At 47.5% G+C, this 27214-nt stretch overlaps 1 protein-coding gene across 1 annotated transcript in view; it reads left to right on the forward strand.

The window, feature by feature from the left end:
• Positions 1 to 18742, forward strand: part of LOC140726087 (up-regulator of cell proliferation-like) — a 620561-nt gene extending 601819 nt beyond the window's left edge. Inside the window, 3 exon segments of the mRNA XM_073042027.1 lie at positions 11982 to 15449; positions 16603 to 17012; positions 17235 to 18742. Of these exon segments, the coding sequence (XP_072898128.1) occupies positions 12486 to 15449; positions 16603 to 17012; positions 17235 to 18684 (4824 nt within the window). The 5' untranslated portion in view covers positions 11982 to 12485 and the 3' untranslated portion in view covers positions 18685 to 18742.
• Positions 18743 to 27214: the final 8472 nt, after the last annotated feature.

Here is a 27214-nt window from a genome sequence, read left to right on the forward strand (position 1 = left end):
ATCGATGATTAGAGCTGATCCAGTGGATCTGTCTGGAGATCGATGATTAGAGCTGATCCGGGGGGATCTGTCTGGAGATCGATGATTAGAGCTGATCCAGAGGGGATCTGTCTGGAGATCGATGATTAGAGCTGATGCAGGGGGGTCAGTCTGGAGATCGATGATTACAGCTGATCCAGGGGGATCTGCCTTGAGATCGATTATTTCAGCTGATCCGGGGGATCTGGCTGGAGATCGATGATTAGAGCTGATCCGGGGGGATCTGTCCGGAGATCGATGATTACAGCTGATCCGGGGAATCTGTCTGGAGATCGATGATTAGAGCTGATCCAGAGGGATCTGCCTGGAGATCGATGATTTCAGCTGATCCGGGGGATCTGGCTGGAGATCGATGATTAGAGCTGATCCGGGTGGATCTGTCTGGAGATCGATGATTAGAGCTGATCCAGGGGGATCTGCCTGGAGATCGATGATTAGAGCTGATCCAGGGGGATCTGTCTGGAGATCGATGATTAGAGCTGATCCAGGGGGATCTGTCTGGAGATCGATGATTAGAGCTGATCCGGGTGATCTGTCTGGAGATCGATGATTAGAGCTGATCCGGGGGGATATGCCTGGTGATCGATGATTAGAGCTGATCCAGGGGGATCTGTCTGGAGATCGATGATTAGAGCTGATCCAGGGGGGATCTGCCTGGAGATCGATGATTAGAGCTGATCCGGGGGATCCGGCTGGAGATCGATGATTAGAGCTGATCCGGGGGGATCTGTCCGGAGATCGATGATTAGAGCTGATCCAGGGCGATCTGTCTGGAGATCGATGATTAGAGCTGATCCGGGGGGAACTGTCCGGAGATCGATGATTAGAGCTGATCCGGGTGGATCTGTCTGGAGATCGATGATTAGAGCTGATCCGGGTGGATCTGTCTGGAGATCGATGATTAGAGCTGATCCGGGGGGATCTGCCTGGAGATCGATGATTAGAGCTGATCCAGGGGGATCTGTCTGGAGATCGATGATTAGAGCTGATCCAGGGGGATCTGTCTGGAGATGGATGATTAGAGCTGATCCGGGTGATCTGTCTGGAGATCGATGATTAGAGCTGATCCGGGGGGATATGCCTGGTGATCGATGATTAGAGCTGATCCGGGGGGATCTGCCTGGAGATCGATGATTAGAGCTGATCCAGGGGGATCTGTCTGGAGATCGATGATTAGAGCTGATCCGGGGGGATCTGCCTGGAGATCGATGATTAGAGCTGATCCAGGGGGATCTGTCTGGAGATCGATGATTAGAGCTGATCCGGGGGGATCTGCCTGGAGATCGATGATTAGAGCTGATCCAGGGGGATCTGTCTGGAGATCGTTGATTAGAGCTGATCCCGGGAGATCTGTCCGGAGATCGATGATTAGAGCTGATCCAGGGGGATCTGTCTGGAGATCGATGATTAGAGCTGATCCAGTGGATCTGTCTGGAGATCGATGATTAGAGCTGATCCGGGGGGATCTGCCTGTAGATCGATGATTAGAGCTGATCCAGGGGGGATCTGCCTGGAGATCGATGATTAGAGCTGATCCAGGGGGATCTGTCTGGAGATCGATGATTAGAGCTGATCCGGGGGGATCTGCCTGTAGATCGATGATTAGAGCTGATCCAGGGGGATCTGTCTGGAGATCGATGATTAGAGCTGATCCCGGGGGATCTGTCCGGAGATCGATGATTAGAGCTGATCCAGGGGGATCTGTCTGGAGATTGATGATTAGAGTTGATCCAGGGGGAACTGTCTGGAGATCGATGATTAGAGCTGATCCGGGGGGATCTGTCTGGAGATCGATGATTAGAGCTGATACAGGGGGATCTGTCTGGATATCGATGATTAGAGCTGATCCAGGGGATCTCCCAGGAGATCGATGATTAGAGCTGATCCGGAGGGGATCTGTCTGGAGATCGATGATTAGAGCTGATCCGGGGGGTTCTGTCTGGAGATGAATGATTAGAGCTGATCCAGGGGATCTCCCTGGAGATCGATGATTAGATCTGATCCGGAGGGGATCTGTCTGGAGATCGATGATTAGTGCTGATCCAGGGGAATCTGTCTGGAGATCGATGATTACAGCTGATCCAGGGGGATCTGTCTGGAGATCGATGATTACAGCTGATCCAGGGGAATCTGCCTGGAGATCGATGATTTCAGCTGATCCGGGGGATCTGGCTGGAGATCGATGATTAGAGCTGATCCGGGGGGATCTGTCCGGAGATCGATGATTAGAGCTGATCCAGGGGGATCTGTCTGGAGATCGATGATTAGAGCTATTCCAAGGGGATCTGTCTGGAGATCGATGATTAGAGCTGATCCAGGGGGATCTGTCTGGATATCGATGATTAGAGCTGATCCAGGGGATCTCCCAGGAGATCGATGATTAGAGCTGATCCGGAGGGGATCTGTCTGGAGATCGATGATTAGAGCTGATCCGGGGGGTTCTGTCTGGAGATGAATGATTAGAGCTGATCCAGGGGATCTCCCTGGAGATTGATGATTAGATCTGATCCGCAGGGGATCTGTCTGGAGATCGATGATTAGTGCTGATCCAGGGGAATCTGTCTGGAGATCGATGATTACAGCTGATCCAGGGGGATCTGTCTGGAGATCGATGATTACAGCTGATCCAGGGGAATCTGCCTGGAGATCGATGATTTCAGCTGATCCGGGGGATCTGGCTGGAGATCGATGATTAGAGCTGATCCGGGGGGATCTGTCTGGAGATGGATGATTAGAGCTGATCCGGGTGATCTGTCTGGAGATCGATGATTAGAGCTGATCCGGGGGGATATGCCTGGTGATCGATGATTAGAGCTGATCCGGGGGGATCTGCCTGGAGATCGATGATTAGAGCTGATCCAGGGGGATCTGTCTGGAGATCGATGATTAGAGCTGATCCGGGGGGATCTGCCTGGAGATCGATGATTAGAGCTGATCCAGGGGGATCTGTCTGGAGATCGATGATTAGAGCTGATCCCGGGGGATCTGTCCGGAGATCGATGATTAGAGCTGATCCAGGGGGATCTGTCTGGAGATCGATGATTAGAGCTGATCCTGCGGGATCTGTCTGGAGATCGATGATTAGAGCTGATCCGGGTGATCTGTCTGGAGATCGATGATTAGAGCTGATCCAGTGGGATCTGTCTGGAGATCGATGATTAGAGCTTATCCTGGCACATCTGTCTGGAGATCGATGATTAGAGCTGATCCGGGTGATCTGTCTGGAGATCGATGATTAGAGCTGATCCAGGGGGATCTGTCTGGAGATCGATGATTAGAGCGGATCCAGGGGGATCTGTCTGGAGATTGATCATTAGAGCTGATCCAGGGGATCTCACTGGAGATCGATGATTAGAGCTGATCCAGTGGATCTGTCTGGAAATCGATGATTAGTGCCTATCCAGGGGGATCTGCCTGGAGATTGATGATTAGAGCTGATCCAGGGGGATCTGCCTGGAAATCGATGATTAGAGCTAATCCATGGGGATCTGTCTGGAGATCGATGATTAGAGCTGATCCAGTGGATCTGTCTGGAGATCGATGATTAGAGCTGATCCGGGGGGATCTGTCTGGAGATCGATGATTAGAGCTGATCCAGGGGGATCTGCCTGGAGATCGATGATTAGAGCTGATCCAGAGGGGATCTGTCTGGAGATCGATGATTAGAGCTGATGCAGGGGGGTCAGCCTGGAGTTCGATGATTAGAGCTGATCCGGTGGATCTGTCTGGAGATCGATGATTAGAGCTGATCCAGTGGATCTGTCTGGAGATCGATGATTAGAGCTGATTCAGTGGATCTGTCTGGAGATCGATGATTAGAGCTGATCCAGTGGGATCTGCCTGGAGATCGATGATTAGAACTGATCCAGTGGATCTGTCTGGAGATCGATGATTAGAGCTGATCCGGGGGGATCTGCCTGGAGATCGATGATTAGAGCTGATCCAGAGGGGATCTGTCTGGAGATTGATGATTAGAGCTGATGCAGGGGGATCTGTCTGGAGATCGATGATTAGAGCTGATCCAGGGAGATCTGTCTGGAGATCGATGATTAGAGCTCATCCGGGGGATCTGTCTGGAGATCCATGATTAGAGCTGATCCGGGGGATCTGTCTGGAGATCGATGATTAGAGCTGATCCGGGGGTATCTGTCTGGAGATCGATGATTACAGCTGATCCGGGGGGATCTGTCTGGAGATCGATGATTAGAGCTGATCCGGGGGTATCTGTCTGGAGATCGATGATTACAGCTGATCCGGGGGGATCTGTCTGGAGATCGATGATTACAGCTGATCCAGGGGGATCTGTCTGGAGATCGATGATTAGAGCTGAGCCGGGGGGATCAGTCTGGAGATCGATGATTAGAGCTGATCCAGGGGGATCTGCCTGGAGATCGATGATTACAGCTGATCCGGGGGATCTGTCTGGAGATCGATGATTAGAGCTGATCCGGGGGGATCTGTCTGGAGATCGATGATTAGAGCTGATCCGGGGGGATCTGTCTGGAGATCGATGATTAGAGCTGATCCAGGGGGGATCTGCCTGGAGATCGATGATTAGAGCTGATCCGGGGGGATTTGTCTGGAGATCGATGAGTAGAGCTGATCCGGGTGGATCTGTCTGGAGATCGATGATTAGAGCTGATCCCGGGGGATCTTTCTGGAGATCGATGATTAGAGCTGATCCAGGGGGATCTCTCTGGATATCGATGATTTGAGCTGATCCATGGGGATCTGTCTGGAGATCGATGATTAGAGCTGATCCGGGTGATCTGTCTGGAGATCGATGATCAGAGCTGATCCAGCGGGATCTGTCTGGAGGTCGATGATTAGAGCTGATCCTGGGGGATCTGTCTGGAGATCGATGATTAGAGCTGATCCTGGGGCATGTGTCTGGAGATCGATGATTAGAGCTGATCCAGGGGATCTGACTGGAGATCGATGATTAGAGCTGATCCAGTGGATCTGTCTGGAGATCGATGATTAGAGCTGATCCGGGGGGATCTGTCTGGAGATCGATGATTAGAGCTGATCCAGGGGGATCTGCCTGGAGATCGATGATTAGAGCTGATCCAGAGGGGATCTGTCTGGAGATCGATGATTAGAGCTGATGCAGGGGGGTCAGTCTGGAGATCGATGATTAGAGCTGATCCAGTGGATCTGTCTGGAGATCGATGATTAGAGCTGATTCAGTGGATCTGTCTGGTGATCGATGATTAGAGCTGATCCAGTGGGATCTGCCTGGAGATCGATGATTAGAACTGATCCAGTGGATCTGTCTGGAGATCGATGATTAGAGCTGATCCGGGGCGATCTGTCTGGAGATCGATGATTAGAGCTGATCCAGGGTGATCTGCCTGGAGATCGATGATTAGAGCTGATCCAGAGGGGATCTGTCTGGAGATTGATGATTAGAGCTGATGCAGGGGGATCTGTCTGGAGATAGATGATTAGAGCTGATCCAGGGAGATCTGTCTGGAGATCAATGATTAGAGCTGATCCAGGGGGATCTGTGTGGAGATCGATGATTAGAGCTGATCCGGGGGTATCTGTCTGGAGATCCATGATTAGAGCTTATCCGGGGGATCTGTCTGGAGATCGATGATTAGAGCTGATCCGGGGGTATCTGTCTGGAGATCCATGATTAGAGCTTATCCGGGGGATCTGTCTGGAGATCGATGATTAGAGCTGATCCAGGGGGATCTGCCTGGAGATCGATGATTACAGCTGATCCGGGGGATCTGTCTGGAGATCGATGATTAGAGCTGATCCGGAGGGATTTGTCTGGAGATCGATGAGTAGAGCTGATCCGGGTGGATCTGTCTGGAGATCGATGATTAGAGCTGATCCCGGGGGATCTTTCTGGAGATCGATGATTAGAGCTGATCCGGGGGGATCTCTCTGGATATCGATGATTTGAGCTGATCCATGGGGATCTGTCTGGAGATCGATGATTGGAGCTGATCCGGGGGGATTTGTCTGGAGATCGATGATTAGAGCTGATCCCGGGGGATCTTTCTGGAGATCGATGATTAGAGCTGATCCGGGGGGATCTCTCTGGATATCGATGATTTGAGCTGATCCATGGGGATCTGTCTGGAGATCGATGATTAGAGCTGATCCGGGTGATCTGTCTGGAGATCGATGATTAGAGCTGATCCGGGGCGATCTGTCTGGAGATCGATGATTAGAGCTGATCCAGGGGGATCTGCCTGGAGATCGATGATTAGAGCTGATCCAGAGGGGATCTGTCTGGAGATTGATGATTAGAGCTGATGCAGGGGGATCTGTCTGGAGATCGATGATTAGAGCTGATCCAGGGAGATCTGTCTGGAGATCGATGATTAGAGCTCATCCGGGGGATCTGTCTGGAGATCCATGATTAGAGCTGATCCGGGGGATCTGTCTGGAGATCGATGATTAGAGCTGATCCGGGGGTATCTGTCTGGAGATCGATGATTACAGCTGATCCGGGGGGATCTGTCTGGAGATCGATGATTAGAGCTGATCCGGGGGTATCTGTCTGGAGATCGATGATTACAGCTGATCCGGGGGGATCTGTCTGGAGATCGATGATTACAGCTGATCCAGGGGGATCTGTCTGGAGATCGATGATTAGAGCTGAGCCGGGGGGATCAGTCTGGAGATCGATGATTAGAGCTGATCCAGGGGGATCTGCCTGGAGATCGATGATTACAGCTGATCCGGGGGATCTGTCTGGAGATCGATGATTAGAGCTGATCCGGGGGGATCTGTCTGGAGATCGATGATTAGAGCTGATCCGGGGGGATCTGTCTGGAGATCGATGATTAGAGCTGATCCAGGGGGGATCTGCCTGGAGATCGATGATTAGAGCTGATCCGGGGGGATTTGTCTGGAGATCGATGAGTAGAGCTGATCCGGGTGGATCTGTCTGGAGATCGATGATTAGAGCTGATCCCGGGGGATCTTTCTGGAGATCGATGATTAGAGCTGATCCAGGGGGATCTGTCTGGAGATCGATGATTAGAGCTGATCCGGGTGATCTGTCTGGAGATCGATGATCAGAGCTGATCCAGCGGGATCTGTCTGGAGGTCGATGATTAGAGCTGATCCTGGGGGATCTGTCTGGAGATCGATGATTAGAGCTGATCCTGGGGCATGTGTCTGGAGATCGATGATTAGAGCTGATCCAGGGGATCTGACTGGAGATCGATGATTAGAGCTGATCCAGTGGATCTGTCTGGAGATCGATGATTAGAGCTGATCCGGGGGGATCTGTCTGGAGATCGATGATTAGAGCTGATCCAGGGGGATCTGCCTGGAGATCGATGATTAGAGCTGATCCAGAGGGGATCTGTCTGTAGATCGATGATTAGAGCTGATGCAGGGGGGTCAGTCTGGAGATCGATGATTAGAGCTGATCCAGTGGATCTGTCTGGAGATCGATGATTAGAGCTGATTCAGTGGATCTGTCTGGAGATCGATGATTAGAGCTGATCCAGTGGGATCTGCCTGGAGATCGATGATTAGAACTGATCCAGTGGATCTGTCTGGAGATCGATGATTATAGCTGATCCGGGGCGATCTGTCTGGAGATCGATGATTAGAGCTGATCCAGGGGGATCTGCCTGGAGATCGATGATTAGAGCTGATCCAGAGGGGATCTGTCTGGAGATTGATGATTAGAGCTGATGCAGGGGGATCTGTCTGGAGATCGATGATTAGAGCTGATCCAGGGAGATCTGTCTGGAGATCGATGATTAGAGCTGATCCAGGGGGATCTGTGTGGAGATCGATGATTAGAGCTGATCCGGGGGTATCTGTCTGGAGATCCATGATTAGAGCTGATCCGGGGGATCTGTCTGGAGATCGATGATTAGAGCTGATCCGGGGGTATCTGTCTGGAGATCAATGATTAGAGCTGATCCAGGGGGATCTGCCTGGAGATCGATGATTACAGCTGATCCGGGGGATCTGTCTGGAGATCGATGATTAGAGCTGATCCGGGGGGATTTGTCTGGAGATCGATAAGTAGAGCTGATCCGGGTGGATCTGTCTGGAGATCGATGATTAGAGCTGATCCCGGGGGATCTTTCTGGAGATCGATGATTAGAGCTGATCCGGGGGGATCTCTCTGGATATCGATGATTTGAGCTGATCCATGGGGATCTGTCTGGAGATCGATGATTAGAGCTGATCCGGGTGATCTGTCTGGAGATCGATGATTAGAGCTGATCCTGGGGGATCTGTCTGGAGATCGATGATTAGAGCTGATCCTGGGGCATGTGTCTGGAGATCGATGATTAGAGCTGATCCTGGGGCATGTGTCTGGAGATCGATGATTAGAGCTGATCCAGGGGATCTGACTGGAGATCGATGATTAGAGCTGATCCAGTGGATATGTCTGGAGATCGATGATTAGAGCTGATCCTGGGGCATGTGTCTGGAGATCGATGATTAGAGCTGATCCAGGGGATCTGACTGGAGATCGATGATTAGAGCTGATCCAGTGGATATGTCTGGAGATCGATGATTAGTGCTGATCCAGGGGGATCTGTCTGGAGATCGATGATTGGAGCTGATCCAGAGGGGATCTGTCTGGAGATCAATGATTAGAGCTGTTCCGGGGGGGATCTGTCTGGAGATCGATGATTAGAGCTGATCCAGTGGATCTGTCTGGAGATCGATGATTAGAGCTGATCCAGTGGATCTGTCTGGAGATCGATGATTAGAGCTGATCTGGGGGGATCTGCCTGGAGATTGATGATTAGAGCTGATCCTGGGGCATGTGTCTGGAGATCGATGATTAGAGCTGATCCGGGGGGATCTGTCTGGAGATCGATGATTAGAGCTGATCCAGGGGGATCCGCCTGGAGATCGATGATTAGAGCTGATCCAGACGGGATCTGTCTGGAGATCGATGTTTAGAGCTGATGCAGGGGGATCTGTCTGGAGATCGATTTTTAGTGCTGATCCGCTGGATCTGTCTGGAGATCCATGATTAGAGCTGATCCGGGGGATTTGTCTGGAGATCGATGATTAGAGCTGATCCAGGGGATCTGTCTGGAGATCGATGATTAGAGCTGATCCGGGGGGATCTCCCTGGAGATCGATGATCAGAGGTGATCCAGGAGGATCTGTCTGGAGATCGATGATTAGAGCTGATCCGGGGGGATCTGTCTGGAGATCGATGATTAGAGCTGATCCAGGGGGATCTGTCTGGAGATCGATGATTAGAGCTGATCTGGGGGGATCTCCCTGGAGATCGATGATTAGAGCTGATCCAGGGGGATATGTCTGGAGATCAATGATTAGAGCTGATCCGGGGGGATCTGTCTGGAGATCGATGATTAGAGCTGATCCATGGGGATCTGTCTGGAGATCGATGATCAGAGGTGATCCAGGGGGATCTGTCTGGAGATCGATGATTAGAGCTGATCCGGGGGGATCTGTCTGGAGATCGATGATTAGAGCTGATCCATGGGGATCTGTCCGGAGATCAATGATTAGAGCTGATCCAGGTGAATCTGTCTGGAGATCGATGTTTAGAGCTGATCCACGGGGATCTGTTCTGAGACCCTTGGAATTGTGATTTTTATAAATGATTTAGATGTGAAAATGGACGGGTGGGTTCATAAGTTTACAGGTTACACAAAGGTCCGTGGATTTGGGGATAGGATAGAAGTTTGTTATTAGTTCATCGGGACATTGACAGGACACAGAATGAGCGGAAAAGTGGCAGATGGAATTCACACCCGATGAGTGCAAAGTGATTGTCTTTAGAAGGTCAAGTTTGAAGGCAGAATACAGGGCTATTCTTAGGTTTCTTTGCGGTGTGGAGGAACAGGGGCATTTTGGGGTCCTTGTCCACAGGTGCTGTGCAGGCTGATAGGGTTTTTAAGAAGGGGTATGGTGTCTTGGGCTTCAGAAATCCAGGTACTGTGTTCAAGAGCAGTCACAAACAAGAGAAAATCTGCAGATGCGGAAATCCAGGCAACACACACAAAATGCTGGAGGAACTCAGCAGGCCAGGCATCATCTGTGTAAAAGAGTAGTCGACATTTCAGACCGAGACCCTTCAGCAGGACTGGTGAAATGATAAATGCCAGGAGGGAGATCAGTGGGGAGAGACGAGTGGACAAGGGAGTCACGTAGGGAGCAATCTCCGTGGAAAGCAGAAAGTGGGCTGGAGGGAAGATATGCTTGCTGGTGGGATCATGGAGATGACTGGAATTACTGAGAATTATGTGCTGGACGTGGAGGCTGGTGGGGTGAGGATGAGGGGAACCTTATCACTGGTAGGGTAGTAGCAGGATGGGGTGAACAGACGTACATGAAATGGAAGAGATGCGGTCGAGGGTAACGTTGATGGTGGAGGAAGGGAAGTCCCTTCCTTTCAAGAGCAGTGAGATATCTTGGTAGCTCTATAAAACTCTGGTCAGACCACACCTGGAATATTGTGTTCTGTTCTGCTCACCTCATTATAAAAAGGATGTGGAAGTTTACAGAGGGTGCAGAAGAATACGCTGCCAGAGTTAGAGACCATAAATGGGGAAAGTTTGAGTGAGCCAGGGCTTCTCTCTTTGGAGTGAAGGAGGATGAGAGTATAGTGAGAGAGAGAGCCAGCACTTCCTGCCCTTGGCAGCAATGGCCGATACCAGCAGACATCCGTTTAAGGTGAGTGAAGAAAGTTTAGGGGAGATGTCAGTGACAGGATTTTTTCCACACAGAGTGACAGCACACGGCCTGGGGTGATAGTTGAGGCTGATGTCACAGGGAAATTTATCACACTTTTTGATAGATACAGGTTACCAGGAATTCATCAGGTTCTCAGCCCAAAATGTTGGTTGTTTATTCCCCTCCATAGATGCTGCCTGACTTGCTGACAATCCATCTTTGCAACTCAATAGACAGTAGGTGCAGGAGTAGGTCATTCGGCCCTTCTAGCCAGCACCACCATTCACTGTGATCATGGCTGATCATACACAATCAATACCCCATTCCTGCCCTCTCCCCATATCCCTTGACCCCGCTATCTATAAGAGCTCTATCTAACTCTCTCTTGAATGCATCCAGAGACTTGGCCTCCACTGCCTTCTGGGGCAGAGCATTCCACATATCCACCACTCTCTGGGTGAAAAAGTTTTTCTGCATCTCAGTTCTAAATAGCCTACCCCTTATTCTTAAACTATGGCGTCTAGTTCTGGACTCACCCATCAGCGGGAACATGCTTCATGCCTCCAGTGTGTCCAATCCCTTAATAATCTTATATGTTTCAATCAGATCCCCTCTCATCCTTCTAAATTCCAGTGTATACAAGACCAGTCGCTCCAATCTTTCAACATATGATAGTCCCGCCATTCCGGGAATTAACCTTGTGAACCTACGCTGCACTCCCTCAATAGCAAAAATGTCCTTCCTCAAATTTGGAGACCAAAACTGCACACAATACTCCAGGTGGGGTCTCACCAGGACCTCTTTACTCCTATACTCAATTCCTCTTGTTATAAAGGCCAGCATGCCATTAGCTTTCTTCACTGCCTGCTGTACCTGCATGCTTGCTTTCATTGACTGATGTACAAGAACACCTAGATCTCATTGTACTTCCCCTTTTCCTAACTTGACTCCATTTAGATAGTAATCTACCTTCCTGTTCTTGCCACCAAAGTGGATAACCTCACATTTATCCACATTAAACTGCATCTGCCATAGATTTGCCCACTCACCCAACCTGTCCAAGTCACCCTGCATTCTCATAACATCCTCCTGACATTTCACACTGCCACCCAGCTTTGTGTCATCGGCAAATTTGCTGATCTTACTTTTAATCCCTTCACCTAACTCACCAATTAGCTGCTGAATTGTGGTGTCACTTTGTGAACCGTGACATCACCTCTCGCTCTGTCACTGTTCTCTGTGCACAGACAGGCTCTATTGACATTTCGGCTTTTATTTATCCACAGATGCTGCCCGAGCTGCAGACTATTTCGAGGATTCTCTGACCTTATCCAGGACACCATCAGTACGATCTCTGTTCCACTCCCTCCAAAGAAAGTGCGTCATTCAAAAGGTAAAGGCACCAAGTTTGTACACAATTCCCCTGGTGTGCTCCCAACGAGATTGGGTACGATTGTAGTCACCAATTTGCAGGTTCCCGTGGTGACTGAACACAGTAAACACACTGCCAGGGCAACAAGGCCTCACAGAGACTCACCAGCCAGAGACACAGAAACAACCAGCACAGTGATCCGGGGACAGGAACTCGGGTGCTCGAGAGCGAGTTCCAGCACAAAGGAATATCTCAGACAGGAATCTGGGAAATATAATAGATCCAAGAAATAGAACCCAGGTCGGGTGAAAAATCCCATCACTTCAAAACACCAGAGTGTCTGAGAAATTCAGGGGGAACAAGGCCCCTTTAGGAACCAGGAACACAGAACACAGGAGTACATTCAGACACTGAGCAAATGGCGAAGGTTTCACTGGCTGGAAATTATGAATCTGATAATCTTAGCACCCCACAAATTGTAAAGGAATTGGGCTTACAAGATCATTATCCACACAAGCTGTCACTAATGTCCTTGCGGGAGGTAACCCGGGATCAGCTGCAGAACAACAAACTAACCCGACCAGGAAATCTTCCTTGGCGATTTCTCCTCAGGATTCTCTCAGGCAATTCACTGACAGGGAGTAGTGAATGGCCACCTGCTCAGTACCCAGACGGCGAGGGTGATGGTGATGAAGAATTCAGTGATTTCTTTGAAGTTACAGCACCAGGGGATGGTGGGATGAATCCTCTGGATATTGTTGCTGCCATTTTCCTCTGTGCTGACCACTCTCTCCAGCAGGAACTGATGCTGAAGATGTCTCTGTGCCAGTTTGCATTACCCTTTCTGATGCCAGATACACACAGTCACCCCATGAGCAAGGTGAGGGGACCCACAGAAGGGTCTGGTGCCACCCTTCTCCTCTGGGCCATGAGGCCCATTGTTAAAACATGGTGCCCACATTCTCCTACAGACAGCAGCCCCGTTGTGGAGGTGCCCATCGTGACAGCAGCCATGCCAACGGTGTCCTTCCTCAGACTGGGAAGGTGCACAGTGTCCAAATCCCGAATCCTCAATCTCACCCTGAGTCAGGCACAGCTGCAGCAGAACATCTTCCTGCACTCCGAGATGGAATGTGGGAATGTGCCCCGCAGGATATCCGATGGAATGGCTGAGATCAGCTGGTATCTCCCTTCTGGGAAGAGTAACACGGATATTTTCCCAGAGGCTGCTGCATTCATTAACCTCCGAGGCGATGCTGAAACTTTCCAGGGAAACGCTCGGTTTCTGGCAAAAGTATCTGCTGCTCTCTTTATTTTCATTGACATTATCGGTGAGAAGGAACAAGAATTCCTCACCTCTCTCACACAGTCACCAGCAAAACTCCTTCTCATAGTCAATACCCACATCAATCAGCAACACATAACCCCTGAGCAGGTGAAGAAACTGTTCAAAGATCTAAAGTTAGAACCTCAACAATGCATTCTTCGGGCAAATGTAAATGAGGCTAAACTTGTGGAAAAGCTCCGCTCTCAGATCAAACAAGTAATTCTAATGAGGGACAGGGACCAGCCCTTGCTGAGCCTGGAGAAAATGGCTGACATTGCGATGGAAAGTGGGATTGAGGTCGATGAACGTCAACCTGAAATACAACGAGCCAAGGAACTGACCAAAATACTGGACAGACTTGACTCAGGAGACATTACTGGGTATAAAAGGAGAGTGTTGCCCTTTCATGGAGAGCCCTGGCAAGGGTTGTCTAAAGTTGAAAAAGAGAAATCTCGGATGAAACTCCGTGGGGACAGAACCACAGTAGTGTATAACCAGGAACTGGACCGGGAGAAGAACAGAATCCGGGAAGCTCAGCTCAGACAGAGTCTGTCGGAAGAGATGCGGCTGTTCATTGAATACCTCACCCGTCATGGTGGGGTTGACAGAGCCATTTCCCTACAGTGGCTGAAGCTGGAACTGGACAGTAAATCACGGGAAGTTATGGCAGAATTGTGCAGAATTTATAAAGAACTGTGCAAAGACTCAAAGCAGAAGGTGAAGGAACTGAAGGAGTTGGATCAGAAGATGTCTGATAGTTCCCTGGGACTTGAGCATTTCATGAGGGAATTTGGTCAGGTTTATGAACTTTCAGTGACTCGACACAACGTCACCCAAAGGACACAGATCCACCCAAAGGTGTCGCAGTTCCCAGGTGTTGCTGCTGAAATGTTGCTGGAAGGGTTCCCACTGGAACTCATCGATGGAGACGTTTCCAACGTTCCCATTCCATGGATCACTGCCGTACTCACAGAAGTGGCCAACAAAGTGAGAAGAGTTTGCCGAGTGTTTGTGCTGATGGTGATCGGAGTTCAGAGCACGGGCAAGTCCACACTCCTCAACACAATGTTCTGTTTGCGGTTTGCTGTGAGCAGCGGCCGATGTACTCGAGGGGCCTACATGCAGTTGATCAAAGTCACAGGGAGCCCGGCCGAGGAGCTGGGCTGTGAGTTCATCCTGGTCATTGACACAGAGGGGCTGAGAGCCCCAGAACTCGCAACACTGACAGACAGCTACGAGCACGACAATGAGCTGGCAACGTTCGTGGTTGGATTAAGCAACTTCACGTTGGTAAACATCGGGATGGAAAATCAGTCAGAGATGAAAGATATTTTACAGATTGTTGTTCATTCCTTAATCCGCATGAGGGAGACAGGAAAAAGGCCAAAGTGCATATTTGTCTACCAGAACGTCGGCGATGTGAGTGCGCACGATCAGAATCTGAGAGGCCGTCAGAAACTCCTGGAGCAGCTGGATAAGATGACAGAGGCTGCAGCAAAGCTGGAGAAGGTAGACCAAGTAACGTTCCGGGATGTGATGGACTATGATGCTGACAAGGACAACTGGTACATCCCTGGTCTGTGGCATGGTACACCCCCAATGGCTGCAGTCAACACCGGCTACAGTGAACACGTCTCCCAACTGAAGAAGAACCTAATTCAGTGTCTACTCCAACAGAGCAAAAGCCAAAGAACTTTCACTATCCCGGACTTTATCAAATGGATGGCTGGGCTTTGGGAGCAGGTGAAACATGAAAATTTCATTTTCAACTTCCAGAACAGTCTGTTCGCAGAGGCTTACAACCACCTCTCCGTGAAGTACAAGGACTGGGAGTGGGAACTCCGCAAATTCACTCACCCCTGGGGAAATGAGGCTGAAAACAGAATCAGCAATGCCAGAGGAGATCTCACCGAACTACTCTGTAATCTGGAGAGGGAGATGAGGACAGAGATGAACAAAAGGGAGGGTGACACTCTGGATAAACTACAAGCTCTGTATGAAAGTGGGGCTGATAACGTGTATCTGATGGAGAAATACAGAGAGGAATTTAGATAGATAGATAGATAGATAGATACTTTATTCATCCCCATGGGGAAATTCAACATTTTTTCCAATGTCCCATACACTTGTTGTAGCAAAAACTCATTACATACAATACTTAACTCAGTAATAATATGATATGCATCTAAATCACTAACTCAAAAAGCATTAATAATAGCTTTAAAAAAAGTTCTTAAGTCCTGGCAGTTGAATTGTAAAGCCTAATGGCATTGGGGAGTATTGACCTCTTCATCCTGTCTGAGGAGCATTGCATCGACAGTAACCTGTCGCTGAAACTGCTTCTCTGTCTCTGGATGGTGCTATGTAGAGGATGTTCAGGGTTTTCCATAATTGACCGTAGCCTACTCAGCACCCTTCGCTCAGCTACCGATGTTAAACTCTCCAGTACTTTGCCCACGACAGAGCCCGCCTTCCTTATCAGCTTATTAAGACGTGAGGCGTCCTTCTTCTTAATGCTTCCTCCCCAACACGCCACCACAAAGAAGAGGGCGCTCTCAACAACTGACCTATAGAACATCATCAGCATCTCACTGCAGACATTGAATGACGCCAACCTTCTAAGGAAGTACAGTCGACTCTGTGCCTTCCTGCACAAGGCATCTGTGTTGGCAGTCCAGTCTAGCTTCTCGTCCAACTGTACTCCCAGATACTTGTAGGTCTTAACCTGCTCCACACATTCTCCATTAATGATCACTGGCTCCATATGAGGCCTAGATCTCCTAAAGTCCACCACCATCTCCTTGGTCTTGGTGACATTGAGACGCAGGTAGTTTGAGTTGCACCATATCACAAAGTCCTGTATCAGTTTCCTATACTCCTCCTCCTGTCCATTCCTGACACACCCCACTATGGCCGTGTCATCAGCGAACTTCTGCACATGGCAGGACTCCGAGTTATATTGGAAGTCAGATGTGTACAGGGTGAACAGGACCGGAGAGAGTACGGTTCCCTGTGGCGCTCCTGTGCTGCTGACCACTGTGTCAGACCTACAGTCTCCCAACCGCACATACTGAGGTCTATCTGTCAAGTAGTCCACTATCCAATCCACCATGTGAGAGTCTACTCCCATCTCCGTTAGTTTGTGCTTTAAGATCTTGGGCTGGATGGTGTTAAAGGCACTAGAGAAGTCAAGGAATGTAATCCTCACAGCATCTCCAGTTTATGCAGCCGACTTCAGCACGATTCAATGCAGAAATGTAGAGATGCCGTGAATAGACGGGTGGGACTGCAGGAAGTGGATGATATTTGTAATAACTTTCACAGGAAGATTGGAGAACAGGTCAAGGAGCTTTTATGGAAGTGTAAAACAGCAAATCAGAATTTGGGTGACCAGGAATTGCAAAATGAATTTGAAGGGATGTGGAAAGGTACACTCTCTAAGTTGGAGTATCAGCCCTGCAGAGTAAGAGACATTGAACAGGACATTGAAAATTTTCTCATAAAGGAAACAAAAACTCAAGGGGGAGTGATTAATGAAAGTCTAAAGCATAAAAAGCTCTCTGATCTGGGGACCCAGTTATTTAAGATTGAAGAGAAACACATCAGCAGGATATGGACATGATGCACCATCAATAACTCACTCTGAGACGTAAAAGCAAGTTATCGGCTTTTATTGACTGGAAGAAGGAACAAGCAGTGAGTGACCACCATACTACATCCTGGAGACTGAGAGGCCGGGCTCAGACCTCCATCACCGTTATACAGGGTTCTGTGGGAGGAGCCACAGGAGCAGTCATCAGGGGGCGTGTCCAGACAGGTATATGTAGTTCACCACAGGACAAAAAAATTCAGATCAACATTGAGTTCTTCGTCCAAACAATCAGATCTGGATCAAGCAGCAATGATTACAAGGCCCATCGAGGATGAATGCAGACATTGGATCACTGACATCACAAACCAGGATATTGATTATGACAGTAAATATTGCATTGAACTTTTGAAGATGATAGAGGAAAAAGTTGACAATATTTCACATCAAAACTTTTCAATGTCTGAGGTTTTCAAGGCCGAGTTTAAACTTCACCTGTGTGGTTACGCTGTACCAAGATTCCAGGAGATGCACAGGAGGTTCATCCACAACCACGACCCACGGAGAAGACTGGAAAACATGAAAGATCAATACATTAATCTCTTCATAGATAGTTACACAGAGCAGGATGAGAACCAGAGACAAGCAGAATGATTTGCTCGATATTGTTTCTTGCCAGCTCTCCGAGACGCCACCCTCAAGACTCTCAGCATGAACATCGTGGACGATATGAAAAAACACAACCCTGAGCGACAGTACAGTCTCCGCAACAACTTCACTGTGGCCCTCCTGGTCCACCTGAAACAAACACCTCAATTTGATGAATATCTCCGGTACATCAGAGACTTTGAGAATTTCGCCAAAGACTGGCTCCATCAGCAAGTTATTAAACACTGCAAGACAGAACGCGATGGAGAGAGCACATTTACCCGTCTGGCTAAAGAAATCATCACAGAGATCACTGGGCAAGCTAAGGACATTGTTCAGGATGCAGTGAAGCAGAACTTTGATGGAAATGCTCAGAGCTTCCTAAACACGTTTGTTGAAAAGTTAAACACAAGAATCTCGATGCCCAAAGATGAGATGAAACTTGTTCTGTTTCAGAGTGGCAGTGATGGCAAGAAATATGCAGAAGCCATTCTGCCATGTATTGAAGAGGTGGAGCAGAAACTCCTCCGTGAGGTAAAAGGCTGGGATGTCAAAGCAAAGATTGAAGAATTATCCATTAAACCCAGGGAGGAGTTGTTCAAAGGGTTATTCAATTGTACAAAGAAATGTCCTTTCTGTGGGGTTTTCTGTGACTCAGAGACCCCGGTACACTCACAACACTCCTGTAAACAGCACAGACCTTAAGGGCTCAACAACTATCGATGGGCAGACAGTGAACATCTTGTAACGGATATCTGCACAGCTTCAGTCGCAAGTGATACAAAATTCCGAAATAAAGACACAAATGGGAAATTCCATCCCTACAAGGATTATCAAACAGTCAATGATTACTACAAATCCTGGATTATCCAACGGGAAATTTCTGCACAGGCAGCATCCTATTGGAAGAAGGTTTTCTACACTTTCAATGTGAAGTTTGCTGAAAAGTACGGAACAAAGCCTGCAGAGATCGATGGAAGCTGGAACATTGACTGGGATGTGGTGAGGGAAGAAATGAACAAGATGTATAATACAACTATTCAGTCTTGGTAATGTCCCTTTAAATGGCGTTACTCAGTGAGAGACGGTCAAAGGGAAATTATCTGTCTTGGAAGGATTGGGCAGAGTAAATCGCGATGTGTTCAAATTCAAATCCAATCACAAATTATCGAAATAATTAGCAGAGCACAGGGAATGTTTCATTCCTATGTTCATGGTCAATAAAGTCCTCACCTACTCACCCTTCCCCATAAATCGGGTCCTCAAGTCCTGGCAACATCCTTGTAAATTGTCTCTGCTCTCTTTCAAGTTTATTAATATCTTTCCTGTGGGGAGATGACCAGAACTACACACAATACTCCAAATTAGGCCTCTCCAAAGTGTTGTCCAACTTCCAAATCCCAACTTGCAAATCCTAACTCCTGTACTCAGTGTCCTGTTTTATGAAGGGCAATGCACCAAACACTCTCTTTATGACCCTATCTACCTGTGAAGCCACTTTCAATGATGGCTCTCTATTTCCATGTCCCTTTGTTCTACATCAACACTATTCCCACCCTTATCCCAATATCCCTGATCCCTCTCATTCCCAGAAATCTGTTGATCTTGTGTTGAGCCCAGCCAATCCCTGAGCCTCTCTCTACAGCTCCAGGGTGGAGAATCCCAATGATTCATCATCCCGAGTGAAGATGTCTATCCTCACTTCAGTCCCAGATGCCTCCCCCTCATTCTGCCCTCTCACTCTGGACCCCTCCGTCACAGAGACCATCCTCCTTGTCTCTACCCTGTGAAGCCTCTCAGGACTTTACATCCACCAGGTCCTGCCTCATTCTCCAAACTGCCAGGAGTCGGTGGCCAGCCGACTCAGTCTCTCCTCACATGTCAGAGCTGCCGTCCCAGGAACCGGTCAGGTGAAGCTCTGATGCTCTCCCCCTGTGCCGGGAACATCTTTTACAGACAAGAACACTAACCCTTTCCCCAGAACCCTGGGTGCAGTCACACCGAGACTCTCTGTAGTCACCATTCCTCAAATCCCCTTGTGTTAAAGGCCAACATTTCCATCTTACCTGCCTGCTGTCTGTGCATGTTGTCTGCCAGTGCAAGGTGTACAAGGTCACCAGGTCCCTGTGAATACAACATTCCCCAGTCCCTCACCGTTTAAACAATGGTCAGTGTTTCTGTTTCTCCCCACTTTCTCCATCTGCCCTGCTGTTGCCCTCTCACTTATTGTCTTTATCCCCTTGCAGCCTCTTTGCCCCTCATCTCTACTCACTTTCCAATTTCAGTAAACTTGGAAATGTTACTCTTGGTCTCCTCAGGGAAATAACTGACTGTGAATAACTGGGGCCCAAGCACTGATCCCTGTCTGAAACACCCCACGGATCACAGACCAGTCATGTGAGAAGGACCCATTCCTTCCTACCATTTCCATTGCTGGAAATCTCTCCCAGTTCCAAGTGCTTTCATCTTCTCTCCCCAACTCCATGTGCTCTAAACTTGTTCACCAACCTCCAGTGAGAGACATTCTCAATAACCTTCTGAAAATCCAAATACATCACATCTACTGGTTCCCCCTGAACGACTTCACTCGATACTTCCCCAAAGACCTCGGAAAGACCAGTCAAATGTGACTTCCATTTCATTAATCCAGGCTGACTCAAGTCACTCATAATATTTTCTAACGACCTTGATATCACATCCTTCATTGTAGATTCCACCATTTCTCCGAATGCCAGTGACAGGCTAACAGTTTGGTAGCTCACTGTTTCCTCTCTCCCTCCACTCTGGAGGAGTTCTGAGAGTCTGTGGTCTGCTGACCTGACCCACTGAGTTCCAGCAGCTCGTTTTTCATCCCAGATCCCAGTCCCTGCAGACCCGTGTGTTCCCAGCAGACATCACTGAGCAGCTTCAGCAGGCAGCTCATTCCCTTCAGCACATTGAATAAAGCACTCTGCTCACACACTGTTTCTCCTCCCTCAGATGCTGCCTGACCTGCTGAGCATTTCCAGATTTCCAGCCTCTGCAGTTCTTTCATTGTCACTGACTCTGTCTGACCGTGTGAGATTTTCTAAACACCTTGTCATCGTTCCTTCAGTGTGTGTTCAGCATTTTCCCAGTGACAGACATCAAGACACCGAGTTTCCTGCTTTCTACCTCAGTCCTTTCTGAAATGGGATCCTTACATTTGTAGTTTTCCAATCAGCTGGGCCCATTCCAGAATCTGGGAAATCCTGGAACATTCCAGCAAACTGGAACTCCAACATTGGGACATGGAACAGTATATCACAGTGCAGTCCTTTTCCCTGTGAGATTGTGCCAACTCTTTAAACAACTCCAAGATCAATCTAACCCCTCCCTCCCACATAGCCCTCCATTGCCCTATCACCCATGTACCTGTCTAAGAGTCTATGAAATGCCCCCAATGTATCTGCCTCTACCACCACCCCAGGAGTGTGTTCCACACACCCACCATTTTCTGTGTAAAAATAACTTACCTCTGACATCTCTCCTGTACTTTCCTCCCAACACTTTAAAGTTATGCCCCTCATATTAGCCATTTCACCCTGAGGAAAAGTCTCTGACGAAGATGCTCAATGTAGATCTGATAAATAAATCTGAATGTCTGAGAGCTTTGGGAAGAAACGTATAAAAAGGTGCCGGACAAGATCACCGACAGCACTGACTCCGGAGAGCAACCAGTGAAGAAGACCCTGAGTCAGGGACTCGGAGGAGAACTCACGGTGAACCCTGGCCAGGTTCATCTGGGGTGGGGAACACCTGAACAGGGGCGGGGGGTTTCGGAAGTTGTGACAGTAAACTAAAGAGATGTGTAACTAAATAGTTAACGTTTGAACTGTGTAATTACTCCTTGAACAAATCCTGATCAATAAAGACAACAGTTATTGGTCAGTCATCGTCTGGTATGTTCTATCATGTGATGTGTTTAGCTGGGAATAGGGTTCACCAGTGAAATTCACTTTGTGATCAGAAAGCTGTGGAACTGTCGAGCTAAACGTGAGTCAAAATACAACAGTCCAATCCGAGAGGGCGAACATTCAGGTGGGGTGGGGGTGGAGTTTAAATGAGATGTGCAGGGCGTGTCTTTTCATATAGAGAGGGGTCAGTGCCTGAAACAGACTGCTCGGGGAAGGGGTAGAAACAGATTCGATAGAGGCTTTTAGATAGACACAGGAACCAGCAGGCAATGGATCACGTACAGGCAGAAGAAAGAGTTATAGAAAAGTACAGTACAGAAACAGGCCCTTTGGCCAACCTAGTCCATGGTGAACCATTTAAGCTGCTTCATTGGCCTGCACCCAGACCATAGCCCTCCATACCCCTGCCATCCCTTATCTAACCAAACTTCTCTTAAAAGTTGAAATCGCGATTACATTCACACTTGTGCTGGAAGCTCATTTCACACTCTCATGATTCTTTGAGTGAAGAAGCTTCCCCTTATACATTTAACCTTTCTCCCTTAACCCATGACTTCTAGTTGTAGTCTCACCCCACTTCAGTGGAAAAAGCCTGCTTGCATTTACCTTATCCATACCCCTCATCAATGTGAATACCTCAATCAAATCTCCTCTCAGTCTTCTACGTTCTGAGGAATAATGTCGAGCCTATTCAACATTTCCCCATTTGACAGGTCCTTCAGACCTGGCAATATCCTTGTGAGTTTTATCTGCAGTCTTTCCACCTTGCTTACACCTTTCCTGTAGGTAGGTAGGTAACCAACACTGCACACAATACTGCAAATTAGGCCTCAGAAATATACAACTTCAACATAACATCTCATCTCCTGCACACAGTACTTTGATTAATGAAGGTTAACGTGCCAAAGGTTTTCATTATGACCCGATCTACCTGTGACACCGCTTTCAATGAATTATGGGCCTGTATTCCCAGATCCCTTTGTTGTTCACTGTGTCAGACCTACGCATTTTTCTGCATTAAATTCCAGCTGCCATTTCCCAGTCCATTACTGCAGCTGCAAGCTTTGAAAATCTTCCTCACTGCCCACTACAGCCCCCAGTCTTGGTGTCAGCCACAAATTTGCTGATCCAGTTAACCACATTATCATCCAGATCATTGATATAGGCAACAAACAATAACGGACCCAGCACTGATCCCTGTGACACTCCACTAGTCACAGGCCTCCATTCAGAGGGGCAGCCCTCTGCTACCACAAAGCCAATGTCTAATCCAATTTACTACCTCATCCTGATGATGAGTGACTGAACCTTCTTGAGCACCTTGTCAAAAGCCTTGCTAAAGTCCACGTGGACAATATCCTCTGTCTTGCTTTCATCAACTTTCCTGGTAACTTCCTCGAAAAACCCCGTAAGACTGGGTAGACACGACCTACCACACATGAAGTCATGCCGACTACCTCAAATCAGTCCGTGTCTATCGTAATACTCATACATCCAGTCCCTTAGAATACCTTCCAATAACTGTCCTATTACTGATGCCAGGCTCACCAGACTGTAATTGCCCGCTTTAATTTTACAGCCTTTTAAAATGTGGAACAACATTAGCTATCGACCATTCCTCTGACACCTCACCTGTCACTAAGGATGATTTAAATAGCTCTGCTAGGGCCCCTGCGATTCTGCACTTGCCTCACACAGGGTCCACAGGAACACCTGGTCAGGCCTTGGGGATTTATCCATCCAAATTCGCCTCAAGTTCACAAGTACATTTTGTTATCGAAGTATATATACAGTACATTATACAACCTTGAGATTCATCATTGAGTGAGAGTAAGCATTCGGCATGGACTAGAAGGGCTGAGATGGCCTGTTTCCATGCTGTAATTGTTATATGGTTATATCTCCTGACAGGCAGCCACAAGCAAGACAGCAAACACCCCCTCTACTGTAATCTGTTCTGGGTCCACGAAGTTGATGCTGCTTTGCCTCACTTCCAGACTCTGTGTCCCACTCCTGAGCAAATACAGACGCAAAAAATTCATTAAAGATCTCCCCATCTCTCCTGGCTCCACATCTGGATTACCATTCTGATCTTCCGGAGGCTCAATTTTGTCCCTTGCAATCATTTTGCTCTTAATATATCTGTGGAATCCAAAAAGACCATAGATATTGGAGCAGAGTTAGGCCATATGGCCCATTGGGTCTGCTCCAACATTTCATCATGGCTGACCCATTTTCCATCTCAGACCCAGTCTCTTGCCTTCTTATCGGGAATGTTCAGCGTCAGAGTGGTAAGGCTTTAGTGAGAACATGTGGAGGCAAGGTAAGTAGGTAAGTTCATTCCTGATTTCTTATTCAACACTAGAGAGAATAGGGGTATGTCCACAGAGCAAGTGTTCTCTTCTGGGTGTCAGATGTGGGATTTTCAGGAGACTTCCAGAGTCACCGGGGTGACAGCTGTGGGATTTCGAGCCTCTCTGATGGCCACATCTGTGCCAGGTGCATCAAGCTGCAGCTCCTTAGAGACTGAGTTAGGGAACTGGAGCTGCAGCTCGATGACCTTTGTCTTGTTCAGGGAGTGGGGAAGAGTTAGACAGGAGCTGCAAGGAGGTAGTCACCCCGGGGCCACAGGAGACAGATAAGTGGGTGACTGTCAGGAGGGGGAAGGGACAGCGTCAGATAGTGGAGAGCTCCCCTGTGGCTGTCCCCCTCAACAATAAGTACTCCAGTTTGAGTACAGTTGGGGGGAGGGGGTACCTACCCGGGAGAAGCTGGGGGAGGTTGGCTCACAAATAGAGAAAGCTTATAGACAGTGTGAGAGGGAGGACAGGCAGGTGATAGAGAAGGGACGTGCTCAGACCGACGGTTTGAGATGTGTCTATTTTAACGCAACGAGTGTTCTGAACAAAGCGGATAAGCTTAGAGCATGGATCAGTACTTGGAGATATGATCTAGTGCCCATTACAGAGACTTGGATGGCTCAGGGACAAGAATGGTTACTTCAAGTGCCGGGTTTTAGATGTTTCAGAAAGGACAGGGAGGGAGATAAAAGAGGTGGGGGCGTGGCACTGTTGATCAGAGATAGTGTCACAGCTGCAGAAAAGGTGGACGCCATGGAGGGATTGTCTACGGAGTCGCTGTGGGTGAAGGTTAGGAACGGGAAGGGGTCAATAACTTTACTGGGTGTTTTTTATAGGCCACCTAATAGTAACAGGGATATTGAGGAGCAGATAAGGAAACAGATCCTGGAGTGGTGTAATAATAATTTTACGTACCCATGGGTATCCTGTGACTGTCACATGACCATGATGTAATTGAGGCTCTGCTGGGATGATGTAATGGTCTTGTGATGATGGAATGATGTAATTTTCCTGCTAGTGAGAGGTCATGTGATGGCTTGTTCCAACAGGGTATAAAAGGAGATCCCCTCCCTGTGACACAGGTCAGTTTCATGGCTTAAGTCATCAGTGACTCCGTTCTGCTGCGTATTTGATTTTATGATGCAGTTTTGTTTTAAAAATGGAGTTTTAAATTCTATTGTAAGAATTGTTGTGCTGTCAGTTCTGAAAATCATTGCCAGTTAAAGTCCAGTCAGAGAGTGAAGAATTATCGAAGTTCGTGAAGTTGAAGGATCGAGGAAAGTTGATGTCGGCGGTAAAACAGGTTTGACCTTATTTAATCTTCGTACAAGGAGTTAGTAACCCGCAATCTGAGATAGCTCCTGCTAAAAGAGCAGAAAGATTTGGATGCAGAGTTTCGCCAAGGAAAGGTCAGTGCCTTTAAGCTGTTTTATTTCCCACATCGTAAATCCTTCGGGGCAAGGCATACTTCAGCTGGGATCATCAGTAACGTCATGAAAGAGAATTTATTACTTCAAGGAAAGTCTCTCCTAACTGACTGTAAATCATTTTAGACTTTTTTTGCCATACAACTTTAAAGAACTGAGTTCGCATTTCTCGCTTTAAGAACTGTTCGAGCTGCTGTATAGCAGTCCATTTCCGGTTAAGTTAGACGTTCTACTTTTGGGGTGTTTTTTAGCAGTCTTTAAAAAATGTTTTATTTGTTGTAAAAAACCTGTCTCAATTATATATTCATTGTTGCTGGATCATAACAATTGGGGGGTCATGCCATCTGAATCCATTTTTGAGTTTAAATGTTTGTTTAATTATCGATCGGTGTTTTGGAAAAGGGGAATACCCGATTCTTTTGTTTGATTGGCTTGTGAGTGGTATTCGGCAGCAATGAATATTGACGACTTCCTGGAATCGCCAGACATGGAGTTATTGACGAAGGCGAAAAGGAGTGATGTTTCTGAGATTGCTAGTAGGTTGGAACTTACTGGTATTTCGAGAACTACATCAAAGGCTGTAATTCAGAGAAAAATCACGGAACACTACATAGATTCGGGTGTTTTTGATGCATCGATTTTAGTTAAGTTCCCTGTGAGTAAAGCAGCTGTTCAGTTACACTTGGAACAGGTAGCGTTAGAAAAGCTTAGAATAGAAGCTGAATTAAACAGAAGCAACTGGAAGCTGACTTGGAACTACATTGGTTAGAGGCTGAAAATAAAAAGAGGGAATTTGAACTTGCGGTGGCAGAATTAAGATCCGAGAATCAGTTCTCTGGTTCTAGAAAAACGTTTGTTGTTAGTCAGGAAATTAAATTGGTCCCTCCATTTAGTGAAAGAGAAGTAGAGAAATATTTTCAACACTTTGAAACTATTGCTCTGATTTCAGAGTGGCTGAAAGAGAAGTGGTCAGTGTTGTTACAGAGTGTAATTAAAGGCAAAGTACAACAGGTTTATACAGCTTTAACTGCTGAACAAGCACTTGATTATGATACTGTGAAACTGCACATATTAAAGGTGTATGAGTTAGCCCCAGAAGCTTATAGAGAAAGATTCAGAAATTTGAAGAAATCTGTGGAAAAAACGTATGTGGAATTTGCCTACGATAAAGCTGTGTGTTTTGAGGGATGGGTTTCCTCTAAAAATGTAAATAGGGGCTATAATCAATTGAAAGAGCTGATTTTAATGGAGGAATTTAAAAGGAGCATCCCTGATGAAATAAAGACATACATAAATGAGAGAGACACAGATACATTGCAGGACTCTGCTAAATTAGCTGATAAGTATGCTTTAATCCATAAGAATAAATTTCCTCAGGGCAGAACTTTTAAAAGGAAAAATAACACAGTGAATCAAGGTAAACTAGAAATTAAATCAGAAGTTAGTGAGAAAGGTAAGAGGAAGGAAAACCTGTGAAGGAAAGACAGTTTAGTCCCATTTGTAACTATTGTAAGAAACCTGGTCATGTAATAGCCAACTGTTTCCAATTGAAAAAGAAGAAGGAAGCAGTCCCAGATGCTTGTGTGCAACATACTGAACCACCTGTAAATTCACAGGGTTAGATAAACACAGATGAAGCTTTGTTAGAGTCTGACCAAGTTAGGAAGGGATATGATAATTTTATAACTGAAGGGTTTGTATCCTTGAAAGAAGGATCTACTCCGGTGCCAGTAAAAATCCTTAGGGATACTGGAGCTTCTCAATCACTGATGTTAGACAGTGTGTTAAAGTTTAGTGATGAGTCTGACACTGGTGAGGTAAATTATATATGAGGTGTTGGGAGTGCCCTTATGCCTGTACA

This window comes from Hemitrygon akajei, chromosome 4 (genome assembly GCF_048418815.1).
Source record: "Hemitrygon akajei chromosome 4, sHemAka1.3, whole genome shotgun sequence".
Taxonomy (NCBI): domain Eukaryota; kingdom Metazoa; phylum Chordata; class Chondrichthyes; order Myliobatiformes; family Dasyatidae; genus Hemitrygon; species Hemitrygon akajei.